The sequence below is a fragment of the Ornithodoros turicata genome, chromosome 8 (assembly GCF_037126465.1).
Source record: "Ornithodoros turicata isolate Travis chromosome 8, ASM3712646v1, whole genome shotgun sequence".
NCBI lineage: Eukaryota > Metazoa > Arthropoda > Arachnida > Ixodida > Argasidae > Ornithodoros > Ornithodoros turicata.
In genome coordinates this window covers 21,024,101-21,036,544 of record NC_088208.1, presented here as the reverse complement: position 1 = coordinate 21,036,544, position 12,444 = coordinate 21,024,101, and the positions used below count along the sequence as shown (strand labels likewise).

Genomic DNA, 12,444 nt, shown 5'->3' with positions numbered 1-12,444 from the left:
GGACTAAACAACGCTCCCTCTCCTGTCACCACATTTCCACTTTTCTTTTTTCACCCTGAACCTCTACTCCCTAGCCTGGCTGCACCGGGCCGCCACCCACGGCTAGGCTGACCGCACCTCCCTCAAACACCATTCCCCCGTCTCTATACGACGCATAAGTTAACGAAAAGCGAAGATGGTTATTTGCTTACATGCAATTCTGCCGTGTTTGAGCTCTGTACTGTCCTGCAATACTGCAGTGCTCTGGTGCGATGCTGCTATTGTGAATGGCCCACTCCTTCAGCTTCGTCTTGTCTCTTCCTTTTCTGTCTGCTTCGTGCTGCTGGCACTGCCGCATTTAACACCTTCGCTCCCGCGTCACGGCGAGGGAATTTTTCCATCGTCCAATATTTTCCAAATCCAATATTTATTTTTTTTTCAATCTTCCATTTTGTTATCGCCTGGGAGCATTTCGGCGTTATCACAACGCATGTTATCTCCCTCCAAGCAGCAGCGCGGAGACACGCGGAGACATGCCCTGCCTCAAGAAAACGTAGTGGGTTAGCACGCGCATTCCTCTCCTGTGCCACCATCATCTCTCCCCTCCATATTTCACCGTTCCCTCTCTCTTCTCCCTCCCCTGGGTGCACAGAGCCGCCTTATCAGAGCAAGCTGACCGCACCTCCACCCCCCCCCTCCCTCCCTTTATACCTCCACTTTACAAGAGTGTCATCTGTTGTGCTGCTGGGCTGTCAACTACAGAGCGCCGACCCTAATGTTGTGGGTGCGTGGATCGTACAACGCGCGAGCACCATGGACACTCAATATTATGCGAGCACCATGGACACTCAATATTATCCGCACTTACCTCTACACTTGCACACAGGAAAATGTCAGTGTCGAATGTGTGTGTGAAAACAGAGGCTAGAATGAGACCTTCCTACTACTGCGTACATACACCACCAAACTTATAGCGAATGCGGGTGGTCATTTCGGAGCAACTTCTGCCAGATCTCGAGCAGTCATGTTCGCTTGGTCAAAATGAAGCAAATCTCGCATGTTCGCGTGGCGCTTTCCGAGCGCTCGGAATTTGCTAGCGAGCACTTTTTTTGCCCGGTCTCAAAACGATCGAGCAGCCGATGTAGCAGCAGATTGCTCAACTGTATCCGGTGTCGTCACATCCGCACTGCAACGGTGGCGAGTGCCCTCATTGGCCCGCATGTTGAAATCACGTGGTTTAGTAGACGACAGAACTCGAAGACTTGCGACCGCGACGCCCCTAGCGTGATCCAAGTACCTAAAACCGCTAGATTCCTAGCAATCATGTTCGGGTGGCAACGGTCACGTGATCCAGCTCGGTCGCCTACCTAGCAATTTCCGAGCGCTCGGCAGTTTTGCTACGAAATGACCACCCGAATTCGCTATTAATCATTCCCAACTAGCAAAATGCACTAAATACGCTTTAGTGGGCATCATTCAAGTGGGAAAAAGCACACAAGCTCCATAAAGTGTAGTGATGGAGCTGCCTGGCATTCTACATACTCCAAGCCTGGAGCCTTAAAATCAACTGGTATGCTTACAACAGACCCAACACTCTTGAAAACACACCACAGGACGCAGACTTCAAACCTTTTATTGTAACCTCTTCTTAAGGTGCCTTCCTACATTACACAGCACCAAGGAAAGTTCTTTTGGAGAACGGTGCTTCAGACAATACCGAGCTGCCTTATTCCCTGACTTCCCTTGCTCGTGTTTCCGCAGTGTCCACTACTCAGGTTAAAAAAAAAAAAATGTCACAAAAAAATTATCAGTGTTCTTAACCCTTGGTACCTTTCGGACAGCCCTCGGGGGGGTACTTTCGACTGCCGTGGAGAGCTTTACAGCAAGAATGCCAAGGTGTCAACAAAAAGAGTGCAAGATGACTCTTCCAAACAGAATAAAAAATGTTTATCCTAAGTGACCTGGTAGAGGATGTTCTGCAGACATATACATGCTACCCGGCAACAGTTCTCACTCTCATTCTCGCACAACAAGTGATGTCGACACGCGCCACGTTTTCGAGTTCCATCGCAATTTAAGGATACCCCCCAAAGCCTTCGTCATCGATCGAGGGAGGAGGGTGTTGCAACTGCTTCTCTTTTCGTTTATACTATGACTGGCTAGAGAAAGTCAACTATACAGTGCGCCCTGCCATTCCTTGCGCACGCCCGATACAGTGCATTATCGCAAAATTCCACATCTTAAAATCCGTAACTGTGCCAGAGAATGGCCACGATTAAAACAGGAGAAATGAAACCGCCCTATCAGAGCACAGGTTATTGTTCGTAAAGCTGTGCACCTAAACGTAGATGTGATGCTAGCGAGGCTGGTATGTCCTATGTACAAGAAATCTGACACGAAACTCTTTCTCTCTCTATATATATATATATGTGTATGTATATATAAAAAAAAACTTACGCTTCTTAACAAAATACCGCTTGTGGCAGTCTTCTTGTTGTCCTAGATCGGAGTGGAGCTACAAAAAAAAAAACTATCTCTTCCATTGCAACGGATGACTGGACAGCCCTTTTCTAAAACACATACATACATGACAAAAAAAAAAAAAAAAGAATCTGTACATCCTCTTTCGCCCACATGTAAAGTCTTCCCAGCACTTTGAGATAATGTATGTATGTATAACTTCCTTCGATAACTGCTTCTCGTAGAAACTATGTACCACGTATAAGGAGCCGCGTTAAAAAATTAAACCAACGAAGTTTCGGAATGGTGTGTCACCAGGGCTGGATTCTTTCAAAATGCCAACGGGGTTGGGGAGGGGACGGTCACAACATGTTCGGAATAGCAGTGAGAAAAAAAAAAAAAAAGAGTGCTAATGACGATTTTGCAGTCCGCGCCCCGCACGTGTAAATGAAAGTACAAAAAAAAAAGAAAAAAAGAAAAGGATGAGTGTCAGGGCAATGGTGCCTAACCACTCCACTTCAGTCGATCATGAGCTCGAAGTGGACGCTGCCGACACGGTCCTGACGTTCGTGTTTGATGTTGGCTGCCCACGCTTTGCACTCCAAGTTGATGAGCACACCACGCTCTGGACGCATGAACTGGACGAATACAAACGGAGACATGTATCCCGGAACGTTCTTGTAGGGATAGTAGTAGTTCGCTATGGTGTTCGCGGGGTAGAAGGCTAGCGGACCCATGTTTTCTTGATCCGCGACGTTCTAGAGAGAGACGTCGGAGAATAGTTAGTTTCATTTCAGCGGCGCGCTGGTCTTCCAAAAAATTACGTGGAACAGCAGCGAGCAGAGAGAAGTCTGCAGCATGTTAGTTGGAGCAATATCACAGCATGCTATGTATACCGCATTTTCTCGAATCTAAGACAACCTTTTTTTTTGTGTGTGTGTTCAAAAATCCCATGTTCCAAAGTCTGGGGTAGTTCAGATTCGAATATCCGTGTTACAATGAGGTTAGGGAGAGGATGGAGCGGATGACATTATCGGGCAAATAGTGCGGCAAGACCGTATATACTGCGGTACCGTATGTACAAAATGCATACAGACACGCGGAAGACATGCATGAATGAACATGCGGAAGTCGTGCATCACATGATGCACGAAGCTGTGTGTAACATTCACTGTCATTTCCTTTTAGTTATTCATTTCTCTCTTACAAAAACCTGATTTTGATCAAAAGCCCTTTCCAAAAGAAAAAAAAAAAAAGCAGAAAAACAAAGGGCACTGAAGGTGAACAATAGTTCCAACTTACCTCTCCTTCGCAAGAAATATAGATGTAACGTCCGTCATACGCTTTCCTTATCTCATCTGGCATGTTGGCTGGAAGGGACTCATTGGCGTAAGGTTCGGGTTCCCAACCATAGATCTGAAAGAAAGGAAAAGCCGCGTTTACTGTATGTTCGCATTGAACGTTTCATTCCACATTAACGCCTTACAGGGGTTGTGAAACCAACGCCGAACTTCTGAAGATATTACATTGTAAATACTGATTTATGCGTACTAAACATGCACATCAAAATGATCCCACGTTACGAGCTCCTCCGGGGCTCTGAACTTTTCACGTTGTCTACATGACCTTCACCTTCACTTTCATCTTCACTCGAGGAAGTGAGTTCCTCAACAAACTCATTGTCGTCATCATTCGACAAGCAAGCCTTAGTTTCTCTTCCTTAAAGTACACTTGAACTACCTCGGAGGGTCACTTCACCGATGGGCGACGCCATTTTTAAATGCCTGTTGCCAGAGCACATTGTTACTTGCCCCAAAAGCGACAGAACTGCGAGAAACAAACCAAAATGCGCGCTGCCATCTATCCTCAGTACGGCAAGTAAGCATTTTTAAACCAGTAAGCTGCTTAAGAGCCCGCCCGTCCATAGCACTTATGGGGTTAATATTAGCACATACACGTGGCCAACATCGCAGCAGCACTACTCAGTAAACACACGTGGAAAGCTGAAATAATAAATGTTGCTGCGTGCTTCTGATAAATGGTATGCAGAGGTGTTCCTATAGATGATCCTATAGACATCGTTACACAGACATGTTATTCCCGGCGGTCAACACTGTGCCAAAGACAATAACTTCGAATTGCCCGTAAAGTATGGTGGTGAAATTACATTGCGTGCACATTACGCGTGGTTGCTCACAGCAACGTCCACGGCGGGTAGCATGGAACCCAAAATCCCAACAAAAAAAGTTGAATATGAGTGCCAGTGTTGCACGCTGACAGATTTTATCAGAATTTTGAAAAAATAAATAAATAAATATTTACAGCAACATATTGCTTGTGTGCTATGTTGCGAGGTATTTATAACTAGGGCCTGACTTTTTCGGGTTTTATTTTTGGCCAAATTCGGGGGTAAATATCGGGTGATATTTTTCATTTGAAAATTCGAGTGTATTCGGGTTAAATCCTGTTACGGCATATTCTGTCGTCAGGAATTCGGCTGTATTCGGGTGATTTTTTTTTTTTTGTTTAATAAAAATTTGTCTTAACATGGAACTAATGTTCAGCAATGTTATCAAACTTTATTTTGATGCACGCTTATGAGCGTGCCACGTGACCCGATGTTTTCGGGTAGATTCGAGTTAAACCCGAATTTTACAGATTTTCATTCAGGGCGTAAATATCGGGCGGATACGGGTTTAACCCGAAAAAGTCAGGCCTTATTTATAACCAAGAAGTGCATAAAGGGAGACTTCGCAAGGATTTTTAAAAAAGTTAGGTGAGCATCACACCGAACACAAACCACGCCCTCGACACCGAGTACAACATTTGCATTCATTTTGCACGAGTAATTAATTTATAAATGATGACAATAGCAAACCGAAACCGAAATGCGAAGAGCAGAAATCAGAGCTCCACGTTATACTGAGACGTCACCCAGCACTGTAGTCTGCTTCGAAACCTGCATTCTCCCTTGCCGTATTATGTCAGCGGTGCGTTGCTTTCAGTGCCCTCTCGCTTCACAGAGGCGAAGCGCTCGCCTCGTAATAAATTCGTTCGAACAAAATCTGCGCAGTTTTGGAACGAGGTATTTCGTACACATGTTTCTGACATCCCAAAGGTTACGGATACACAGTGTTGTGTGTATCCCTCACTGAGGCATCTGTAGGAGTGCGCACTGACTTGATCAACAACTTGATCAACTTGATCAACACTGACTCGTTTGGCAGTAAATGCAGTTACATCACCATTTGCACTGAATCAGTTCAGTCAGTTTTGAGTAACTGAGCCCGATTTGTCCAACACGAATTTGCATGATTTTAGAGCACACGTTTATTTACCCGATTTTTTTTACTCCCCGAATACAGAAAAAAAAAAAATTCCCAGAAAACTTCAGGCTCTACTAATAAACCTACAATCCAGCGTCCCTTAACCCAAGGATTCACGTACCTTATTTAGTTTGAGTAGGACGCAAGGCTGACCATATTCGTAGCCATAGTTCTGAGCCTCTGAGCAGTTAGCACTGATGTCTTCCAGCGAAAATTTACAAGCCTTGTCCTTTGAGGCGCGGGGTCCAGCGAAGCCGCAGGTCTGCACGTGTTCTCCGTCTGAATCTTGCCTCCTATAGTCTGCAGAACCGCAAAAGAAGCCTACGCGTTTAGCACATGATTACGGACATTATGATTCACGAACAATGCACTTGTACTTAACGCAAACGGTTCTTGGTACGGTATATTACACGCTCTCGAAGTGTACCAGTGCAGCCAGAGGTCACGCGGTAGTTCATTTTTACTTTTCCTTTAACATCCAGCTACTACGTATCTCGTTTATATCGCGCATCCAATAGGAGGCCATAATTTCTCTGGCCGAGGACCTCTATTAGGGTTGACAGGCTGCATTTCACGCAGTTCTTACGTTGAAAAGATGTAATGACAGTCACGGTCCTTTGAGCGCACTAAATAAGGGTGCACTGAGGCCCACGTGCCTTAGCTCAGATTTGGGTCCAGAATGTGGCTTTTCACAATCACTGTTGCGTGGATAGTATCATTTCCTTGCACATGGGCAGGTGATAGGGACAGAGAGACAAAACATAATACACTAGCTCACTTGCCTTTTAATGTTAATGCCTGTTTTGCAATTAAAGTTGTCAACGGATAAATGAGCATTACCACGCTAACTGAAAAACAGTCTTTTCAGCAAAAAGATTCAACACCAAAAGCATAGGTACACTGAATTCACCCAAAATACACGAAATAATTCAATTTTACCTTTCGTGAAATCTACGATGTCATCAACCCAGTACTTCCAGGTTCCACCACTGCCAGCCTTGAAGTAGATTAGTGTGCTATCTACAGTTGATTCTGGGGGACGTGGCCTGAAGCCCAAACCTAAACACAAAATTCCACAACAATATAAGGCAATGTCCAAAGATGGGCACCTGCGCGACGCACAGAAGACGTCCACTTCTATTTACAGAGGTCGTGACCCCTTTCATTGACTTGTGCACTAGCTTCCCTCATCAGAAGGAACAACCTTGATGGGAAGAGACGCCCACTTGAACTGATTAGGTATCGATTCCTATGCACACACAGTGTGTTCCTCTGACAACCCGTTGACATAATGGGCAAAACTACCCTCTATGCACAGCGATATAAGTAATGGGCATGAGTAAGGCCCTTCTTTTTCTGCTGCGGCAAATCCTGAATTCTGCAGCAGGGAACTATGAGTTTTGCATTTTTCCGCGGTAGAAGGCAAATTGCCCTAGTTCAGACAGAAAATACTCTCTGTTAGCACTTAGTGTGGAGGAACATGGTTACAACTCCAAAAACTGTTGTGACTTAGCATAACAAGATACATTGTGCTTTCTTCTGAGAGGGAGTGACGTTTGTCACTGACTATCAAATTGTACTTGCTAAGTGGCCTCTCTGCATGTACAGAGTTTACTGTCGCACAGAGGTACTTGACAGCTATGGACACCAAAGCAGGGGTCAGTGTTTGCATTCCACTCCAGAATCCCAGAGAGTTGAGGGTTAGAGAGAGAAGTTAGAGGGTTTTTCCAGCACACAGATGGGGCCATATCACGGCCTGGTGGCCTTATCCGGTTGGCACATCTACACTGTAATGCGAGCCGACCCGGTGCGAGCAAAGTCCGTTCATCTCGCGCATAAACTGAGTTAAGCACGCGGTTTCTGCAAAATTCTGCGCAAAACCTCATATTCCGCGGCAGACCTACAATTCTGCGAATTTTTGCAGAATCGCGGAATCGCAGAAAAAGAAGGGCCTTATGCATGAGTAATGGGTAAGTAACGTGTACGCTTCGAAGTCACTGACAGCCATTGATCAGCCGCACACAAGGTAATCAAGTGCAAAGTTAAGCCCCAACTTTTCGTGCAACCTGCATGAGGTCACATGACACGAATAACTGCAGATAGCTGGTTGTTATCCAAAGTGTCCAAACTGTATAGCCACTATACTGCCGTCCATTCTACATCAGCCGATCAAAAGTGATGAAAGAGCTTGCACACATCCACGAAATAAGAGTAGGTTTGTCAGACAACTCGGGGAAATGTACTAACATGTGTGTATTACATACGCACTGGCTAGTGTAAGCGAGCATAAAGTGAATGTACAAACCAGGGACAGTGCCGATGGTGCTGGAGTCGAGGGTCCACTTGGGCTCGAATGCATCTAGAGTCTGGTAGAAGACAATGAGCATAATCGTCCAGAATGCAGTAAGGCATGCGTAGAAGATGATGTAGAACACAGTGATCTTGACTGAAAAAGAACAACGACAACATTGTTTTTCTTTCGCAATAGATGAACAGAAACTTTACACCTTTATAAAGTAGCACCGAAGTCATTTTTAACACCCTGTTTCCTTTGCATAAAACTGCTAAGCAGGCCAGTAAGATGCACCGTTAAGAATAAATTCACGCCATAAAGTCGTAATTATCGCAGAAATTGAATTGAAAGTACGCCGCAAAAAGCGACAGTGCGCAACGGCGGTGAAGAGCAGTACCAGCCTGTGATCTGCTTGGAACCTCGCGCTGACGCTATAAGAAGAACGCTCGCTGATTGGTCTAGAGAAATGCTGTCTGCTACTCCGCTGTCGTCTGCTACTCGGCTGTTCGGGGTTCTGAAAAAGCATTGCTCCTGGCCTCGGTCATGATTCGGCCGCTCCTTCTATCCCCAATTCTCCGGGAGATCTGGCAAAACTGGTTTACGGCGACAAAGTGACAGGGCGCTGACCCCCACTGACCAGCAAACCAGAACAAGTTGCCCCTGTAACGTCACGGGTGACGTGGCATCATACTTCTCCTCCTCGTTACACCCGGAGTGGCGAGCTAAGGGTGAACGCGCGGAGCCATGTTTATGCGAGTTTTTCCTGGGAAACAAATTGCGCACATCAAAACCTTTTGCGCTATTCGGTAAAATGACACACACACACACTTTCATCAGACATCTTAATCTGAAAATTTTTGGATGGCCCTCTGTACTCCTTTAGGGTACGCGTGTTGATTTATTGCACGACCTACAATTACTCGGGCTCATAAGTATTGACAGCACAGAATTAAGCGTATCAGTACAAATAATCACAAAAAAGATATTTCACTGCTGGTACATGTTTAAAAAAAAACACAAGCGTGTCAGCCGATTACCCAAATCACAGAGTCGGATCAAGCAGGGAAGGAGGCTATGTGCTGGAATGATTTTCTCAACGATATAGAAGTGTCATGACTATTCAAAGGAAATTCGTGCGGCACTGTCAGCAGCACATCAAAAAGACATCAGAGTCAGTTACACGACGAGATTCCGCAGCGTACATGTTATCAGGGCCGGATCTAGGATTATTCAGAGGGGGGGTCCGCTATGGAGAAGTGCCAGGTTGCCATGTTGGGATTGGTCCATTGAACCCTATGTTTAAGTCTGGAATTGAGGGGGTCCGGACCCCTGGACCCCCCCACCTAGATCCGCGCCTGCGTGTTGTAAGTTTGTACTCCATACGTGCACTATATTGGGTCATGCATGCCATTCACGGCTTGCAAGGACCTGAGTACCGCTACATCAACGGAGCCCTTTCGTATGAGTTGCGGAAATCCAACAACAGGCATGTCACTGTGAGAGACATTCCGACTTTCCAAGTCGCAGCTACGGCCAAATTGTCTACTCTCCTCCGAGTAAGGCTGCTACATGCCACAAGTAAAATGTTGAGTTGTATGCTGCACCGGGTATGTTTAGGGTTCTTCATTTTCGGGTTTTACGATTTTTCAAATTCGGGAGGAAAAATCGGGTACTATTCACACATGAGAATTCGGGGAGAAATCAGGCGCTATCAGAGAGTTTTAGCAGACCGTTGATAAGGTGGCTTGCTTTGAACCGTATCAACCGGAACCAATCAGTGGATAATATTCTGAGTCACGCACGACTGCGATTGGTTCTGATAGGCACAATAAGCTTATCAACGGTATATTAAAACTCACTATTATCTCTGATATGTCACCGGGGAATTTTCGGGTGAAACAAATGGCATATGAAACAAGCCACTGCTGTGACACTGGGATGAGAAACAAGAAACCTTATCTTTCTGCTCGGAACTGGGGCAGTGAATGAGCACGGTGTTCAAACACTTGTTCGAGCTCCACAAAAGCTAGGCTTTGGCTCCTGCTGGAGCCAAGAGGACAAATAGGTTGTCACAAATAGCTCTCTTTGCCAACATTATGATTCACTTTTCCGACGGTTTACTGAGAACGACAAGTTGAAGGACCGCAAAGATATCGGGTAGATATCGGGTTTTACCCGAATTCTTGGAAATTTCTTTGGGGGGGGGGGGGGAGAAATATCGTGAAAAATCAAGTTTAACCCGAAAATGAAGAACCCTAGGTATATTACGCAGCATATAATTCCCACAGACCATGAATGGTTGGAGTAGTTGGGTCATTCTGGGTGCAGATATAAGCTTAGGCTACCTTGCAAGCACGGGCGTTCCCAGGATCTTTTCCAAGGTGGGGGGGACAAGGAGCAGGGCAAACGTGCAACCCCACCCCCCCCTTGCCCCCCTCTCTGTACGCCCATGCTTGCAAGAATTTATGTCTCATTTTTGATAAATAACTGGGACCATGACCTTGCGGCGTAGTCCAAAGGATCGTCCCTATGCTGACATCACGCATCAACCTTGGAACAAATGCAGATAATCCCAAGAGAAACGCAAACCAAAAAGTAATAAAAGCTGCTTTTGTTGCTGGATCTGGATCTGCTGGAAAGCTGGATCTGCTGCGGTATACTGAAATGGTCGCATCTATTGAGTTCACAGCTTGTTCCAAAGCCAGTTCTGTAGGTGGTAGTTCCCATCGGAGTCAACAGAAAATGCCAGAACAAAAGTTGGCTCGTTGCAAAGTTTGGATACACATTGATGAACTATGGATATACTGAACGAAAAGGGGCTCCAGCATTTGAACTGCACCGGGATTTCTAAAAACACTCCACTTCCTGTCCTGGACACAGCAAAGCGAACAGCATGTGCTGCTTAGTAAGCCACCGTAGAAGGACAGTTTTCTTCATGCAAAACTCACTGGTGAAAACAGACTAGCTTTCTTAACCTATAGTATTTATTTCGGTACATTTTGGAAGCATGTGGAGAGAAGAGAAATTATTCAGGATGATAGAATATTGACCATTACGATCCAAGTCTCACAGTGGTGACCCTCTGAAGCCTTTCCCGAAAAATTTCCACGCTTAATCAGCGATATTGAGGTCACCGCAATCACTACATGCCATGCGTATCACACACCCGCAATTTTATTGATCTTCACTGTTCATGGCGAATTATAATGGATTTCTATATGGCCGTGGAAGAGACGTTCACAGCTCAGGGGTTCAATTAAACAGCTATGTACCGTACCGAGCAGTTTTTACCTCGCGTAAAAAAACTTGCCATACCTAACGTCGACTGCCATAGCATTGCGCTGCGACAGGAAATGGTATTTTGCAACGATTTCCACGCGTGAGTCGCATGCAACACGATGCAGTGGAAAAAGTTCGCTCTCATTGGGCTGAAGGTCATTCCCACCATGCAGCAGGTTACACCGAATAGGCGTTAACATATCTAACCGTTAAAACGGTTTATACTTGACCCCTAAAGCTCCTCCACGCGACGGTGAGCACATTGATATGAGGACTGGACTTCGCTAAAACACAAAACGTCCTCAATTTGACCGCGAGCACTGCGTAGGAGAGGAGAATGAGGGAAGAGTACAGACCTGCCGGCCCCAACCAATCCTCGAAAAATGCACGCACTATGAAGATTAAACGCCAATTGCTTTCCCTTCAGCTCCCCCGAAAACTGCGGAAGATGTGCCGAAATCGGTTACCAGCTCGCGGTTTCAAACGAATATTAGGAAGCTAAGCGTAACGAGGGCGGGGGTCCCAACACTGTCGTCTGCAAGGTGCACCATACGTGCGTTTAGCCGAGAAGCTGTGGATACTTACACCAACTAAGGCCTGTCCTGCCGAGAACTTCTTTGGTGTCGGGGTTGTAAAGAAACCGTAGAAATCCACCTTCCTTTTTATCTTCCTTGCTGTTCTTGCCTGCCATCTTTGCTGCACACTTCCAATCGATGGAATGACGCCAGACGATAGCCCGGATGAAGAGTTGCGCTGGGAGCGCCGCGTCGCGGGGACCGCATTTCCAAGAGCGTCGCTTTTCTTGTTGTCTTTCGTTTCTACACGTACACCTTTGTAACTTACCTGTGTGAGGTTCCTGTGCACACCCCTATCTTCTGTTTCAGAGTAAAACAGAGGGCGATGATAACGGGATAAGCGAGAAGAAGTGATTTGCAGTCCGCATTCGGGACAGCGGCAGTTCAGCGCGATCCACTGGGGAGGTGTCGCGTCATAAACTTGTCGCATATTTAGCATAAATCATTAGCGCGAAGAAATTTGCGTAGGATTTTTTTCTATCCCAGGGGGTGTTGGGATATCGTAAAGGTGGGAGGCGGGGGTCACACCTGT

General features: G+C 45.9%; 1 protein-coding gene across 1 annotated transcript; it reads right to left on the bottom strand.

Moving 5' to 3' along the window:
* Window positions 1-1,596: 1,596 nt before the first annotated feature.
* On the bottom strand, window positions 1,597-12,068 carry LOC135366658 (sodium/potassium-transporting ATPase subunit beta-like). Its single transcript, XM_064599463.1, has 6 exons — window positions 11,923-12,068; window positions 8,071-8,211; window positions 6,705-6,824; window positions 5,887-6,065; window positions 3,742-3,855; window positions 1,597-3,197 (listed from the first exon to the last, which is right to left on the bottom strand). Exons 1-6 carry the CDS (start codon window positions 12,026-12,028, stop codon window positions 2,958-2,960), a joined length of 900 nt encoding a protein of 299 aa, XP_064455533.1. The 5' UTR covers window positions 12,029-12,068; the 3' UTR covers window positions 1,597-2,957.
* Window positions 12,069-12,444: the final 376 nt, after the last annotated feature.

What these genes read in the sequence shown, in the direction of transcription:
- LOC135366658 (XM_064599463.1), bottom strand. Translation starts at nt 12,028, where the DNA reads ATGGCAGGCAAGAACAGCAAGGAAGATAAAAAGGAAGGTGGATTTCTA. An exon ending in TCCTACTCAAACTAAATAAG is followed by an intron (nt 3,856 to 5,886) that starts GTACGTGAATCC and finishes CCTTTCTTTCAG; the next exon opens with ATCTATGGTTGGGAACCCGA. An exon ending in ATATTTCTTGCGAAGGAGAG is followed by an intron (nt 3,198 to 3,741) that starts GTAAGTTGGAAC and finishes GTCTCTCTCTAG; the next exon opens with AACGTCGCGGATCAAGAAAA.